The sequence below is a fragment of the Zingiber officinale genome, chromosome 10A (assembly GCF_018446385.1).
Source record: "Zingiber officinale cultivar Zhangliang chromosome 10A, Zo_v1.1, whole genome shotgun sequence".
Taxonomy (NCBI): domain Eukaryota; kingdom Viridiplantae; phylum Streptophyta; class Magnoliopsida; order Zingiberales; family Zingiberaceae; genus Zingiber; species Zingiber officinale.
The window spans coordinates 18,201,446-18,217,646 of NC_056004.1; the positions used below are offsets into that span (position 1 = coordinate 18,201,446).

The 16,201-nt window shown below is 40.2% G+C and overlaps 3 protein-coding genes across 5 annotated transcripts; 2 read left to right on the plus strand and 1 right to left on the minus strand.

Moving 5' to 3' along the window:
• Nucleotides 1-2,660: 2,660 nt before the first annotated feature.
• LOC122027547 (zinc finger CCCH domain-containing protein 9-like) lies at nt 2,661-5,297 on the minus strand. Its single transcript, XM_042586533.1, has 3 exons — nt 5,262-5,297; nt 4,047-4,806; nt 2,661-3,174 (listed from the first exon to the last, which is right to left on the minus strand). Exons 2-3 carry the CDS (start codon nt 4,800-4,802, stop codon nt 2,809-2,811), a joined length of 1,122 nt encoding a protein of 373 aa, XP_042442467.1. The 5' UTR covers nt 4,803-4,806; nt 5,262-5,297; the 3' UTR covers nt 2,661-2,808.
• Nucleotides 5,298-6,481: 1,184 nt separating this feature from the next.
• On the plus strand, nt 6,482-13,047 carry LOC122028037 (cyclin-B1-2-like). Of its 2 annotated transcripts, none has more exons than XR_006124609.1 (3): nt 6,482-7,366; nt 9,956-10,056; nt 12,648-13,035. XR_006124609.1 is itself a non-coding variant. In XM_042587061.1 (3 exons), exons 1-3 carry the CDS (start codon nt 9,688-9,690, stop codon nt 12,670-12,672), a joined length of 249 nt encoding a protein of 82 aa, XP_042442995.1. In that variant the 5' UTR covers nt 7,375-9,687; the 3' UTR covers nt 12,673-13,047. The 2 variants fall into 2 exon arrangements, 1 of the variants encoding a protein (XP_042442995.1); XM_042587061.1 differs by lacking the exon at nt 6,482-7,366 and adding an exon at nt 7,375-9,810 and having other exon boundaries at nt 12,648-13,047.
• An 897-nt stretch (nt 13,048-13,944) lies between these two features.
• Nucleotides 13,945-15,296, plus strand: LOC122027846 (clavaminate synthase-like protein At3g21360). Of its 2 annotated transcripts, none has more exons than XM_042586857.1 (4): nt 13,945-14,328; nt 14,407-14,558; nt 14,637-14,738; nt 14,819-15,296. In XM_042586857.1, exons 1-4 carry the CDS (start codon nt 13,951-13,953, stop codon nt 15,162-15,164), a joined length of 978 nt encoding a protein of 325 aa, XP_042442791.1. In that variant the 5' UTR covers nt 13,945-13,950; the 3' UTR covers nt 15,165-15,296. The 2 variants fall into 2 exon arrangements, with proteins under 2 accessions (XP_042442791.1, XP_042442792.1); XM_042586858.1 differs by having other exon boundaries at nt 14,658-14,738.
• Nucleotides 15,297-16,201: the final 905 nt, after the last annotated feature.

Here is a 16,201-nt window from a genome sequence, read left to right on the forward strand (position 1 = left end):
ATATAGTTTTGTCGGGATTTGATCCTCGCATGATTTGACAATTTTATATCGTGGTTATCATTTTAGCTATGCCCTGAGGGTCCTTTGATTTTAACAGATTTGGTAAAAAAGTCATATGCTGATCCTGACGTCCCACGACCATCGGTAAATAAAAAAATGAGCAAATCATAGAGGATATTTTTTTTTTAAACTTTATCAAGAATGAACCCTTACTTGATTTGATCCACTTAGTTAAACCCTAATATTGAGTCCTTGATAACTGAACAAAATTATGAAATATATGCTTGAAATTAAGAAGGGTCTCATCCTCTGGATAATGGTGCAGTGCAAGGGTGATCGTGGATCGAGTTGGTTCAGATATTGAGATAAAAAATTATTCAACCTTACTAATCAGATAATGCAATATTAGGACCCTACATCTGACCCTATATCCACGGTTTGTCGATTATTTGGATATCCAACTCCATATCCAATGAAATATAAAATATAAATATAAATATAATAAGAAAATAAAATATTTTAAAATGATATTAGACATTATTCATTACATATTGTAGCAACTAATTGGTAATAGTTGCTACAACGTGTAACAACTTATCGATAGTAAATACTACAAGTAGGGGTGATTGCAGATCGGGTTAGCTCGATTATTGGGATAAAAAACTATTCGACCCTACTATATCAGATAATGCAATATCAGAACCCTACATCCGGCCTTATATTCGGCGGGTTTTTTCAGTTCAGTTTGGGTTGGTATGAGCGGGTTGGTCGATTTGGCAGGTTGACTGCTCAACCCTAGTGTAGTGATTAGACCCTTTAAGTGGTTAATCAGACATCTAAGGATCGAATCTCAGCTACGATGTACTGTAAGAATTTTTTGCTAGTGGAATGATAACTCTAAAAATGTTGACCGCTTAGATAAGGCTTCACAAGCGTTTCTCGATTTATCTTTTAGGATTATTGGTTCGTAGAGTTAGAAACTTGAATTTTAAAAAAAAAAATCTATTTTTAAGATCAAATATTTATTTTGTCAAAATTCCTCCTACTAATTGGAATAAAGGAACTAATAGATCGGTTCCACCTAAAATTGAAACAGAGTGAGATTAAGGTTTTTTAATTGACACTAGTTCCTTGGATTAATCCTAGGGTGCATAGTCCGATTCCACAGAAATTTCTATTGCCAACTAAGATAAATCAAGAAAAATTCATAACGAATGATCCATTAGATCAGTGTTCTCAGGTCAACTGTTCATTAAAAAATATTCATCCACTAATTTGCTGAAGCTGAGACTCGAGAAGTTGCCCTACCCGGCACCATTGCCCGGGACTTAAATGGATTGGGATTCTGAACTATATAGTCATAGAATTGACTCAATCATCAGTTTATAAGATCAAACCAAAATCAAGTTATACGCATTCTCGTGTGGATGATCATTTGAGCAGCAACTAAATAGATAATTAATAATACATACCATATTCACTTCTTCGCAAGCTTCTGTCGAACCTAAAAAAAGCAAAGGATTAATTATATTGTAATTTTCTTGTGTCAGTATTGGGAATCCATGTATAAAGTGTCTAAATTAATGCTATTGATTGTAATTTTCTTTGCAGGGAAATTGTTTTTTTTTTAACGGAGTACTTGAATTCATTAAGTCGCACATAGTTTATGACTCAAACAAGGCAACAAGATTCGATCAGCTCAAACAATACATGTGCCTCTGGGACATGAGCCTGCCTGGCGTACGTGCGTTCCAAAAGATCATGTAAAATTTGGATGAAAGAGCTTGTTCAATAAAAGATAAAATTCGTCATACTGATAGTCCCTCAACTGCCCTATATCATTAGGAGAAAGTAAATCAAGAAATTAACCTTCACATGGAAGCATATTGGATGAAAGAGCTAGTGAACTTAACTAACCTTCTTCAGGTTCAGCTCCTGGACGCACTTCAGTTTAAGAATCGAGCTCATTTTGGCCAATATATCACTTTGGCGACTGTACTGCATTCTTTACCCATGTCACAGTCTAATTGGAGCTACCGATATTTGATTCCAAGTGGTTCAAATTCTGATATCATCTCGGATCCTTTCGTACATTGGGTAATTATTTGGCATTTGAAGGGCAAGGCCTTTTTGATCTTGATAAACAAATTGACTCCAGAGCTTTTGAGCAGTCAGCAGACTGACACAGTAAAAAAAAGCCGGATAGTGGGGAGGATGCAGGTGAAAGGCAGGGGGCTTCACACATATCATTAAAAAAAAAAATCATGGAAGTAGAAGAGGGAATTACAAAACAAATACATTGCGTGAAAGGGAATCAACATGTCTCGATCTTTACTCTAGGTTGGTGGAGAAGTTTGAGTAGTTGCAAAAAAGGGAATTATTGAAAGAAAACAACAAGAAAAATAGCAGCTAATGTTGCAATGATGTGATGTCTCTACGTCTCTTCCAGAATGAACATAAGCACCATCAAATCTCATCGACCATTGCTTTACGAGGAAGAATGTATATCTCATGATTATAACTACATATGTTTACCTGATCAAGAACATGTACTGAACAAATCCTATATACAAACAATTAATTTTGTTCTCTGATTATACTCCCATGGCCGGTCACCTGACCAATTAATTTTGTTCAAATCATTGTACTATTACTCTGTATTGCTATAACTTTCTCTAGGAAAAGAAGCTACGAGTTCCAGTTTGTGTTCGTTTTTTTATTTATTGCCATTAATTAGGTTCGGATTTATGCTACTATGCACGTAGAAAGGGAAATTTGAGGAAGATATAATGCTGAATAGATCTTGTTCTAATTCGGGCGGCGGAGGACGCGGTGGTGATCAGCAGGCGAGAGGGAATGGCGGAAATGGCAGCGATGGCCATAGGGGCAGGCATCGCCGAAGAGGACCATGCGGCAGAGTTCCGTTTTGTATCGGGGGTGGCGGAGGACGGGGCGGAGCTCGGCGATGCCATGGGCGAACTGGCAGTGTCCGCCATATGGGCACAACCCACTCTCCTCCCACTTGTTGCAGAGCTCGGTCTTGAACATACCCTGGTGGTAGACCTCTAACTCCAGTGATCCACTGCTACCGCTTCCCTCTCCACCTTCTTGGTTCTCTCCTCCCTTCTCAGCTTTCTTCTTGTTGTTCCCTTCATCGACGTACATGCTCTGCTGCTGCTTTGTCATTGAGCCAAAAATAGTGAATTAGGGAATGGGCCAGGTAGAAAACAAGTAGAGTAATGAATACGTAGAGACAAGTTAAGGAAAATATGCAGGATTGTGACAGCAATAAGGAGATACTATAATAATCTAATTTAAATGAAATAATAATAGCAATGATAGATAGTATTAGTTCGGGTATTGGAAGTCTCATTCTATCATTCAATTAAGATACGTAAAAAATATATGATTAGACTATTTGGGAGTCTCATTCTTATAAAATACGTAAAAAATTAAGACTATTAATTAATATCTAAACTTTAATCAAAGTTGTTTTTAATAAAATTATAACCCTGGTACTCTATTGCATAACCCAGATACCATTCTACAAGCTTCGAGGTTTAAATTGTTTTAAACAATTATTAGATAAGTTCGGACAAAAACACACAAAAAAATGCTAAAGAAAGTAAATAAAACTTATATACAGCAAGTTATGGACCTACGAGACTACCACGGTGCATATAGAGAAATAAAAACACAAAAAATAAATACAATGCAATATTCTCAAAATATTCCTTAAGCAATACTATATACACATATGGTTATTCAAGATAAAAAAAAAACAAATGGTATGATGGATGATCCTATATTAACCGTCTGATGATTATGATCACATAACATGAATATGTTCAAATGCAGTAAACATTCAAGTTACTCCTAGAACTAAGGTTTGTCAAATCATTACCAAGCCACCGAAAATAGAATTGTAATATTTTTAACGACAATACCATGGCATAGTAAATAAAGCTAGCTATATATAGTGGGCAAAAAATAAAAATGCTAAATTACAGAAGTAAAGGGCGTAGGGAATAATTAATCATACTCACCGAAGGAACCATCGAGGTATTAGAGGTTCTAAACCGGCAGTTGCGGTTCGAAGACGAACTAGAACCTCCGGCCTGATTCAGCCTCAGGTAACCGCTCGACCGGATCGAGATGCTTTTGGGCAGCGAGACCTGCTTCTCCGCCACCGGTGGCCGCGCAAACCAGTTTTGGCCGCCGCCCCCTACGCTAGCTTGGAAGGCGAGCACACTCGTGGGGCTCTCTCCGGGGATTGGCTGTTCGGCCAATCCGAAGCGACGAAACTCTTCAGCGAGTGCTGCATCGGCAGACGCTGAAGCGCGACCGCCAGAGTGCTTTCCTACGAAGAGGCCAAGCCGCCTGGCGAGCTCTTCGTTAGCAGCCCGGAGGGAGGCGTTCTCTTGTAGAAGAGATTTCACCTCATTGGTGGCGTCGCGGAGGTGGGAAAAACAGATGTCATAGCGCTCGATCATCTGCTGGTACTGGAGAGCGAGGCGGGAGAGGTAGAAGCGGTCCTCGTTTCCAGAAGCGGATTCCTCTGGATTGTCAAAAGAGATCTGGGAAGGGAAGATGGACACGGAGCCAGAGGCAGGGAGCAGAGGGTCCAAATGGGAATTGGTATCCTCAAGGCTTGAGAGCATAGAATACGGGCAAGAGAGATTTCCATCACCCTTGAGGTATGAAGGTGGAAGGGATTGACGATCTGAAAAAGAGAATGGCGCAGATGCGCTTGAAGAGCCGAGACAGTCGCCATTGGATGAGGAAGCAAGCTCGTGCTGCATCAATCTGTGTTGAACAATGTCTCCACAAAGGAGACGAACCCCAAAAAAAATCAAGAAAATTAACACACAAGAAAACAAAAACACAAGAGCCTAATCCAATAAGGTCGGACCAGCGCCAGAGATCAAAAATTCCGACAAACAGCGATCACAAGGTCTGTAAGGTCCATCCAATACGCAGGAAACGAAAAAACAGAGGAAAAATATCTAGAATAACAAATGCATCTTAAAAACTAACCACAAATCTGTGACGATCTGATCGATCAATCTTTCAAAGAAAACTCGGCAGATTCAACAAAAACACACTAAACCATCGATCGTCAAAACAAATTACTAAGCTGGAAGCAAAAGAAGTAGATCTGAAAAAGAAGATGGAAAAAAAAAAACAAAATAGAGAGAAAGATTACATCACCAAAGCTCGATTGCAGACGGAGCATAAGCTGTAAGCAGAAGGCCACTCACCTTCGCCGAGAGTAGGGTGTACCGATGAGGCGGTTCAAGAAATGTATATAGGAGGGTAGCGGACTGGCTATTTATAGATCGAGAGGGATGGCGACTTGGCGAGCGAGTGTGGATGATGTGGCCAGTGCGGACACGGAGGAGACCAAGGCCTCCCGAACCGGAATCCAAACGGAACTTGACCTCCGTCTCTCCCCGCACCGAAATGGCAAAACCGTCATCCAACGCTTCGTAACGGAGTCAAATTATATTCTTCCATTCTACCTCCATTTATTGCAATATCTCGAATACGCCCTTTCGCAAGAAATCACCAATCGATTAATTTATGTAACAATTTCCTTCACGTTTTAATGATTCAATTTACAACGCAGGACTAATAATTTGTACGCCCAATAATTGGCACATCCGACCACCTTTCTAAATAACAGTGTCACCAACTCATCCCTCTGCCAGCCTAGTTCGGAATAACAAGGCCACTGCTACAGGAATCGGTCTCACACAAATCACAGCGATCGAAATGCATGCTCATGAGCATTAGCCATGGAAGGGTTTGTTAAAAGTGGGGGGTAGTATGATTATGCGTCCTAGCTAGTTCCCTTAGCGTGGAAGAGTACGTTACAAACTAACAAAAAAAAGAAGCTTGCTGAGAGTGTTACATATGCATTGGCATTTCGCGAAGGAATAGGAGCCCCATTATGTTTGCTTCTTCTTTAAATCTTTAACTAACTTTGGGCCCACACCACACAGTTCCTTCAGACCGAGACTAGCCGTCGATTAAGTATAGTCACTAACCGAGCTCGATCGGAATTAATTAAAAGCTGTGACGCATAAGCAACCGTTTGGTGTGGGTGTGGGTGTGTGTTGATTTCGATTTACAATTCGTTTGGCAATCCACTTCATTTCTGTTAATATATCTTTCGCATTCGACTTGATGGGAAATGGAAATATACGTGATTTTCTACAGAAAGTGTTCGAAAATGGCACCGGTCGATGGAGTAGGTCTGGTACCAAATCATTTGCTCGATTCATTTCGTAATTGACAAGGAGAATAATATTTCATTTGAGTGGTGTCTTATTGCATCCTCTTATTTATTTCGTAATAAAAAGACGTAATTTTAAGAGTAATAATACACTGATTCAAGCAGATTGATTTCATCTTTGGCCAAGTCTGATCTCGTAACTAACAGACGGTCCATGATTTCCACGAGAGCCGTAACAAACTAGCGACTTCGTTTCTCTCGCTCGCCACTTTCTTTGCGCAGGCGCATAAACCAAACCATGTCGAATTCTTCCTCTTCTTTCCCCAACATTCCGCGGCCATGTTTCCTCTCCCTCCTCCTCACCTGCGGTGCTCTCGGGAGAGGCCGCCACGTCATCACGTGCCTTTCGCCTTCCGATACCCTCGTGCCCTCGCGTGGGACCCCACTGCGAGACACTTCCTCGTCGGGTCCCGCCTTTCTCCGGTTGTCGTCTCCTCCGTCTCCGACGCTGGCGTCATCGAAACCCTCGTTTCGGACCCCTTCTCCCTGTTCAATCGTCGGTGGCCGCACTCGCCGTAGACCATCGCCGCTGCATCCTTCTCGTCGCCCTAACCAATCCCGATGCTCTCTCTGCCTACGACCTTCGCTCCCGCGAGGCTATTCAGGATAGACGACGAGGGCGGAGTGGCGAAGGAAGTGCGCGCTTGCTTCTGCGGCAGAAGGAATCGCGTTGCGGGCGGACGGAGGGGCGGTGGTGGCTCGCGGAGGTGCTGGAGCACTGTGGTTGCGGAGCAGGGACGCGTGGTCCGAAGCGGGGTTGGAGGACGAGGCGGCGGTGGAGGAAGGGTGGCGAGCGACGGCAGTGGCGGTGCGGGAGGGGCGGCGTGCGTACGTGCTAGTGACACCGGCGGACGAGGGTCTAGAAGAACAGGGGAGTAGGATAGAGGAGGTGGAGTGGAGTAAGGAAAGAGAAGATGAGACGGTGTGGTTGTTTGTGCTGATTGGGCTGGGGTTTGCCATTTTCCTCTACTGGAGGTATCAGATGAGGCAGCTGGTCACCAACATGAACAAGAAGATAGCATGACAAAAAGCAAATCAGACAATTGCGTCAAATTTATCATCTATCAGGTATTTTACTCTTTACTTTCTCAATTCTATTGATACCTTTAATTAGGCTATGCATCAAGATCAATAATTCGTTATTCTTCTGTTGGGATGCAAATTATAGATTGCCGTTTCCCAAAATTGATAGATGCCGTGTTATAATTTTAGGATAACATGAATGTTCTGTTGGCTCCATGCTTGTTTCTAATGTTGAATTGGATATTGTAGGTCTTGGATCTCTGCTAAATATGATACTTTGAAACCTTAATCTTAATATATTCTTTCTCTACAGTTTTACACAAGCATCAAATTAATTGGCATTCTTTGATAACTTTCGTATAATTGTATGGTTCTGACAATTATAGTTAAAATAGCAATATATATTTTTTTGTATCCTTGCAATTCATTCTTGGAGCACTATAACAATCATAGCCAGCCCCAATTGTCTGTCATGCTCATCTGCTTCACAATTACCACCTCTATTTAACTTTAGTTCTAGTGGCACTAGTGCTGATGGTGCTTACATCTCTTCAATTTCCTGGGAGCAATTCTATCAAAATTGTTAACCCATCATTATTTTGTGACCAAACACAGAAATAATATTTCCACCAAATTTCATCACGAATGGAATTCCCTTCAACCAAACATGTACAAATTTCTCACTGACTTTGAACTGTTTTGATATCTGAAATACTTAAGAGCGCCAAACCAATAGGCCAAATGAATTATTACTTGTACACCCTTCTGGTAAAATGGCAATCATGGAAAATTCATAAGATTTGATGTGAATCTGCAACTCAAACTTCATTATTTGTTTGCTTTGATCCACTTGGACATGAACACTTGAAGACCATGTTAAAAATCAAATTGAGAAGTTTCTTCAACAAATGGTCAGCTTCCTCTTGAGCCACTCACCGTTGGAACAACACTCAGTGTCTTGTGTACCTTCCAGTTCCATACAATGATCACCACTTTTGCCTTGTTACACATCTACGAGATTTTTTTTAATCAACTATTAAAGCTAAACATGACACTTGTTTAACCTAGTGTGTCATTAGATCATTTTAGCTGTTAGTGGGGATTTCAGGATTAGATAAAGATAATTAACGATGAAAAATTATCTATATCTATGACTATGAAATTTAACTTATATGATAAATGTTTAGGATTATACTTTAGAATCTAAGCAATAGGGAGATGCACTGATTCTACTATCATGTACAATGCTTAACGCCATTCTGTTTTGCTAAAACACATGATGAATCAGAGGTTTGCTTAACATCTAATATTCACTTAATTTTAAACTATAAATATCGAAAAGACAAGCAATAGCATAGATCAAAATAAAAAACATAAATAAACCAAAATCAGATCAAAATATATATTAAGATACATAATAAAAATAACCTTAGGATGACTTTAAATATCAAAATTTCCCTTTTAGAGTGATTTCAGAATTACTTCATGAGCTAAAAGAACTTCTTGAAAGTTGTTGAGACATATTCCATGTGAAAATAAAAAATAATATTAAAGACTAAATGAAGGATATCAGTAACCTAAAGATGGCTTTGAACCTCAAAATTTGTCCATCAGAATAAAAATCAGCTTGATGAGTTCAAAAATCAGCTTCAATTCAAAGTCTACATATCCTTTCTTAGCTGTAAATGATCTTGGCAACGAGTGAGTGTTCCATTGAGTGATAGTTTTTCAGTAGTAGTTTTGCTTGATCCAACCTCACTTTCATCCTTGAGATAATTGTGTTATTGAAGTAGTACTCAGTATTTTGCAAAATAGTAGCAATTAGGTTGAGGTCGACAAGCAAGAGTTCATCAAATCATCCAACCAGCTGCCTCACAAGAGTAGGGTGCTGTTAGTATTGTTAACTTTGAAGATCCTAACTTTCCTAAGGTGGATGAACCTCAGGGAGGCTTGGTCTGATCAATTTTGTTAGTATTTGCTTGCTTGGTGGTCCAACCCAACTTTGATCTCCAGGATCAGTCTGCCATTGAAGTAGTCAAAACTCTGCTAAATAACTTGCATTTTTATTGAGGTTGATAAGCATGTGATGGACCATCAGTGCTACTGAGGCTCACCAGTATTGTTGTCACCTGAAGAGCCAATCCACTAGAACTTATTAATTAATACTTTTTTAAGGCTAGATTCATGTTTTTAATTAAGGAAAAGATGAGTGTGTGTATTGGTATTTTGCCTTAAAAAATGCTGTGAGAGAGACTCGCGGCGAACTTCCTCCCCAAGCATCTCGGAGAAATAAAAACCTTCGTTGGCCTAAAAATTGAACCAAACAAAAGGGAGCGAGCCGAAGGTGAAGCGAAACCAGGGAAGCAATGTTGTTGAAATCTGTGGTCGAGTGTGAGGTGGCGGCGAACCACGACGTCCTCTGCTTCTGGTTGCACACCGTCAAGGGCGACATCGTTGGAACCGACCCACTTCAATCCCTTCGGGAGTCCGTAAGCCACCCTTCCGTAGCCCTTCTTTGGAATTTGATTGATTCCTTAATTTTCATGTCCTGTGGTGATCATGCATCAACCCTAATCCTCATCTTGATTTTGTTGCTGTTCCTGCCGTCCGGCTTTTGATTCTGATTTTTACCAGGCAAGTAGATTTTGGGAGGATACCAAGCGGTTCGGTTTGGACCTCACTTATGGATCGTCTCTCAATCTGAGGAGAGATCTCGACACTCAAATTCTCTCTAGGTCAGTCGTTACTTTTTATTGCCTAAAAATCAGTTATTGCACATACATTCTGTCTTTAGCAAAATCGGATACTTTGTCTGCTGTAATTTGTTCCATTCCTAAATATTATGTGCACAATTTACTTACTATATTATCTCTTTAAATATTGTGCGTGCTAAATCTTGAAGAATAATAAAGTTTGCCATCATTTTCTTATCACCGCTAGTAACTCATGTGCACGCTCAAGGATGCTGGTAAAATCTTTTAATGGTCAATATTGGCTTTAAATTCTTGCATTGAAACATGCAAACTTGTCTAGCAGAGTGGAGACTGGGGTAAAACCTTATGTTCTAGGTTTTGCGTAGACTTGAACTACTTTTATCATCTTTTCAACAGAAGAAAAATAAAATAGAAAATAATTTTGATGAGATGGAGGGATGAAGACCATACACCATCCTGAATAAATGCAGAGGGTATTTGGATTATGAAATGTTTATGGCTTATAAATATGTTTTCTTTGTGCGAGTGAAAAGGGCTTGCTATTTCTGCCTGAACTAAAAGCATCGCACTGTAAAGTGTGTGAATTGGCCCTTTAAGATTCCCTAAGTTCATGGATTCAGTTTCTCCTAGTTTGCTGGTGAATTGGCCCTTTAAGATTCCCTAAGTTCATGGATTCAGTTTCTCCTAGTTTGCTGGGAGTCATGAGTTTGTTTGACATGAAAATTTGTCTTGTCGTTGCAACTTAGTTGAAGCTTGTTTTTAATGATCTCAATATTTCTTATTTCTTTTGAGCAGTGCCAATAATTTTAAATATCAAAAACTTTAATAAAATCAAAAAAATTAGCAATTTAGCAGCAACAAAGCCATATTCATTTCATGTAGTTCTAACACAAGAAAGGGTTTTGTTGCTAATGCTTGACCTCAGATTTACTAGACCACTCACTTGATGCACTTTCTAGATTTGGTGCTAAATACATCTTGGTTCTGCATGATAATTTTTTCAGATATAATGGGCATCCCTAAACATGTTAATTGTATTAGTTAGCTTTGTTGGTTAGACCCAGAAGTTCCTAACAGAAAAGTAGAAGCAGAAGACAAAATGTTATGAATGTTTAGTTTTCTCCAAGCATAGTATTGTATATGGATATCTGCAATTATGAATCAAGTTGAGCTAAATTAGCAAATAGTGGAAACAGAAAGACAAGTTAGACTTGGTTGTTGTTGTTGTTGTAGAGTTCTGGTCCCATATTCACTGAGAATATTCAGCTGGATAATGGGGTCAATACTGACCAAGCAACACATTCAATATGAATAGAGTCAATATCTGATGGCTTAGTTGTATACACTGGAACAGAAGTCAACATCTGATGGGTATCCAGTTGTATATACTTTTGGAATAGAGTCAATGCCCGATGGGAGACACTTGTAGATACGTTGGAGTCTCACCATGCACTGATACTAATAATGCACACACAATTTTGCTTTTTAATATCTAACAACCAAATTTCTGTGTGTTCCAACTGGTTTGCATCATCATTATTGTGGATTCCAAAGGCCTCCTGGAGCTTTGCCATCATCTATGCTAGGATCTCACTGGTGGTTTAGATGATTTTGCTTTTGAAGATTACCTCAATTGTATGCATTTTTCTCTCTCCGCAAGTTCTATACTGTTAAATCATTTTCAATGCCTAATTTTAACAGCTTTCAAGTGTTTCTACTATGTTCTTATGACATTAACAATGGTTGTTCAATGTAGTCTCCAATAGGATGTTTCTGTTCTGTTGTACTGATTCTAGTAGGGATTGAAATTGAGCAGGTTATGGGTAAAGTTTTCTTCCCTTCCCACCCCCTATTACTGGTTATACTTTTGCAGCACATTGTTGCCCTATCTAAGTTGTTGATTAATATTGAAGGGCTGATGTGGTTCCCTATTGAAAAGGGTTGTCCAATTTGCACCAGTTTGGCACACCTCCCATGGACTAATAGGTCATCGATGCATCTGACAAGAAATCTTCCTAGGATGGATACTAAAGCTCCAATGAGCGTCTAAGCCAATCTGGTCTACTTCAAAATTCATTCTGGCCATCTTTAGCATAGTTTCATTCTTGTCCTTCATTGTCTAAACAGTCCATCACCAAGTTTGATTAAAACAGGTTTGTAACAAGTAGCTACATATAGCTTATGGCTTCTAGACTCCATTAGTATACATTTTGGCCTACCACATCCTGACCTCACTTTGATGCAAGGCGCAAGGCATCTAGTCCACCTTTGCTGACAAAGGACAACATAAGGAATGAATGGCGCACCCCTTAGCCAAAGCATCCGGTACAGGTGAATGCAACTCACCTTGGAGTTGACATAGGCAGATCAAATATATGGTGGTGTTAGTTCATATCAAGTTTGATTGTTTGACTTAATTTGAATCTAAGTTTGAAGGATCATGTATTCTTTTGGCTTTTGTTCAGCACTTGTATTATTTCTATTAAATGTTAGGGATAATCACATGAAGGTGTGGAAATGCTGCTTTACCATGAAATCATTCTCATTCTCTTCACTACCACGTTTTCCCCATGTTTATGGTCCAAAGTTTGATCTATTGATCTTTTTTGCAGTGCCATGAGATTCAGAAACTTTTAGACCACTAGACATGCACCATGGAATGGAAGTTCGCATTGGCATATCGAAAGGACCTGTAGTCCGAGTGTCATCTAATTCAATGTCTCAGCATGCTCTGTTATGCGTACTCGCTGTGTTTGTTTTGTGGATCATTTCAAGTTTCAACTTCATACTGTGAACTAATTTGTCCTCCTCTATTAAATGATAAAATGGTCCAATATACTCAGCGATCAATTTGAACATGAAACACTGGTGCAGAATGAGCTAAGCTGCTGGAATACCATTTGTATTTTCTCCATATTTCATAATTTTTGCTTGTCCTAAAATGGCATACTTAGTCTTGAATTTCCTTGAGTTGCCTTGAGAAACTAGATACACTTCTAAAGTTGCTTTAGGTGCTTGATCTATTGGTATCAATTTTTTATAGAACTTAATGTTGTGCTTGGTTCGGTAAGGTGGAATGAAAATAGGTATGGTTCATTTTCACCATTTGGTTCCAACTTTTGGATGAATATTCATTCCATCTTATTTCATGCATTCTATAATTTAAAAGGTGGAATATTTTACATCACTTCCACTTACCACATATCATTTTAAATTTAGAATACAAATAAATAAAATAAGTGTACTGGATATGCGGCCAAATTAACAAACAACAGATAATAAATATAAATACACAAGAAATGATAATTTTTTGATGGATCAATATACCTTCCTTAATCGTATATTGTTGCTTCTTTCCTGTCTTTTCTGATGGATCAATATACCTTCCTTAATCGTAACAAATGTCTCCAAATCCGTCCAAGTAACTAGGCCGGAGTTAAACACTATGATTATTCTTATCCAAATTCAGATTATATTATGGACACTTACCCATCGATACTTGTAATCAGAATCGTCGTTCTACGCCAACTGGAACAAAAACACTTGACCTTCAAATATAATATATGCAACTACTTGCATTGCTAAAAGATCTGTCGTGTCAAACAAGGTTAGTCAAATCCAATGCACATTGATCCAACTTATCTATTTGATTAATTCTTAATTTTCTATTTTTATTTCCAAAGCTATTGTATAAGTGAAAGGATAATAATAAAATCCAAAGCACAAGACAAATGGTATCTCTAGTGCTCCGCCAACGGCTAACGGCTAACGGCTAACGCATTTTTGTCTTCGTCGAAGGTTATCGTTTAGGCAATTAATTAGATGTTAATCCCGTATATAAATAGTGCTGCCCAAATTCACCAACTAATTATTAACAGCTGCCAGGTAATTTAGTTAGTTAATCAAGCTTCGGAGATGGCGGCGGCCGCGAGCGAGGTGAGCGCATTCGAGGTGGGGGCGTGCAAGGGGCAGAAGGTGGTGGACGGGGAGGCAATACCGCTGGTGCTGCGGCCTTCGTCGGGGCCGGGCAAGAGCAGCGCGGAGGCGCTGGTGGCGGCGCTGGCGGCGAACAGGGCATGGTTCGAGGAGCAGCTGGTGCGCCACAGCGCGGTGCTCCTCCGGGGCTTCGACGTCGCCGACGCCGTCGAGTTCAACGACATCGTCGAGGCCTTCGGGTGGGAGGACATCCGCTACGTGGGCCCGGCGCCCCGGACCCACATCCACAAGCGCGTCTGGACCGCCAACGAAGGCCCTCTCTCCGAGTTCATCTACTACCACCACGAGATGGTCCTGGTAACTAACCGATCGATTACCTTGAAATTAAACGAAGCAGCATTAATTGGTCGAGTTATTTTTTGATTCTATAATCAGATAAAGGAGTTTCCGGGGAAGGTGATCCTGTTCTGCGAGGTGCCGCCGCCGGAGGGCGGCGAGACGCCGTTCGTGCCGAGCTTTAAAGTGACAGAGAAAATGATAGAAGAGTTCCCGGAGCACGTCAAGGAGATGGAGGAGAAGGGACTCAGGTTAAATATCCAATCTATGCAACAAAAAAAATTTAATTTTGTTAATTTTGTTCTAATGACGAAATTAAAAATTAATAGGTACACCTTCACCGCTCCCAGCAACAACGACACCAAGTCCATGCGCGGCCGAGGCTGGGAAGACGCCTTCGGGACATCTGATCCCGTCGAAGCACAGAGAAGGTGATTTTTTTTTTTTTTTTTTTTTTTTGAATAAATTCGTATTGAATCATCATGCATCATGACGGTCGTCGAATTTGTAGGGCGAAGGCGTTGGGGATGGATATGGAGTGGCTGGCGGACGGCGGGGTCAAGACGATCCTGGGGCCGCGGCCCCTGACGCGGGTGTTCCCGGGGCGGAAGGAGCGGCGGATGTGGTTCAACACGTTGGTGGGGATGCACGGGAAGGACATCAGCTCGGCGGAGCTGGCGGACGGGTCGGAGATCCCGGCGCACGTGGTGCAGCGATGCGGCGAGATCATCGAGGAGGAGAGCATCCAGTTCAAGTGGGAGAAGGGCGACGTCCTGTTCTTGGACAATCTGGCGACACTGCATGGCCGCCGGCCGTCCTTGCCGCCGAGGAAGGTCCTCGTCGCCACCTGCAAATGAAGGAATTACCAGTAATAATAAATATATCCAATAAAAGTTAGATGCGGCATCGATGTACATCCTCTGTTACCAGATGGTGATGATGACGTAAGATTTGTATCTTTAATTAAATTAAATGGATGAACATCATTAGCATAATTAAGGAAGCATAGAATTAGACAGCTGCGTTAAATAGGATTCATATGAAAATAAAAGATCTTTCGGGGTGCTATATGAAAATTCAATATGACGCTCATGCCTAAGCAGTAGGATTGATGGGAGATAATGACCTCCACCTGTTAATAGGTGGGGGGTCATTATCCCCCATTAATATAAAGGTTGGATCAGGGACTTATCTAGTTTTTGTGGATTAGAGTATCTGGTCTCTGGCAATAGAGTGGGGTGGAGATAGATTTGTCATTTTCATTTCCGAATTTCATCCCCACTTTTATCCTTATCTTCCTTTTTACTTTTTCAGATTCAGAGAACCCTCAAATATAAACCATCAAGAACAAATCCTCATCCTTGTTTTTATCTTTAAATTAATTTTATATTATTATTAATATTAATATTAACATTAATAATAATAATAATTTTATTCTTAATATTTTAAATATTAATATTATTATCAATATTTTTAAAAACATAATAATAATAATATTATTATTTTCGAGACGGGTTCTGAGACAGGGACAATATCCCCATACCCATCCCTAATCTATCCCATTCCTAAAAAAACTTTTGAACCTATCCATATTACTAAATAAATCAGAGATCCCTATCCTCACTTCATATTTTCTCTAGGGCCTCAAACCAGACAAATTATCATCCCTATTCAGGAGTCAGCAGGGGAAGAGCGGCTTCGCGTAAAGAGTTCTATCAAAATAAATAAATTAAACGTACAGGTTGTCTTTGCAAAATCTTACAGTTAAGTCCGTTGCCGTTTGTACATGCTTTTGTCGTGTTATCCCTGCCCTTTCTTCTTGTTGCAAAAAGGTGGGTCCTGTCGCCCAGCGGCCCCCTCATCCCTGCCTCACGAGTATGAGAGGGAGTAAATC

What these genes read in the sequence shown, in the direction of transcription:
- LOC122028037 (XM_042587061.1), top strand. Translation starts at nt 9,688, where the DNA reads ATGTTGTTGAAATCTGTGGTCGAGTGTGAGGTGGCGGCGAACCACGAC. An exon ending in TTCAATCCCTTCGGGAGTCC is followed by an intron (nt 9,811 to 9,955) that starts GTAAGCCACCCT and finishes GATTTTTACCAG; the next exon opens with GCAAGTAGATTTTGGGAGGA. An exon ending in GACACTCAAATTCTCTCTAG is followed by an intron (nt 10,057 to 12,647) that starts GTCAGTCGTTAC and finishes TCTTTTTTGCAG; the next exon opens with TGCCATGAGATTCAGAAACT.
- LOC122027547 (XM_042586533.1), bottom strand. Translation starts at nt 4,802, where the DNA reads ATGCAGCACGAGCTTGCTTCCTCATCCAATGGCGACTGTCTCGGCTCT. An exon ending in ATACCTCGATGGTTCCTTCG is followed by an intron (nt 3,175 to 4,046) that starts GTGAGTATGATT and finishes ATGACAAAGCAG; the next exon opens with CAGCAGAGCATGTACGTCGA.
- LOC122027846 (XM_042586857.1), top strand. Translation starts at nt 13,951, where the DNA reads ATGGCGGCGGCCGCGAGCGAGGTGAGCGCATTCGAGGTGGGGGCGTGC. An exon ending in ATGGAGGAGAAGGGACTCAG is followed by an intron (nt 14,559 to 14,636) that starts GTTAAATATCCA and finishes AAAAATTAATAG; the next exon opens with GTACACCTTCACCGCTCCCA. An exon ending in CCCGTCGAAGCACAGAGAAG is followed by an intron (nt 14,739 to 14,818) that starts GTGATTTTTTTT and finishes TCGAATTTGTAG; the next exon opens with GGCGAAGGCGTTGGGGATGG.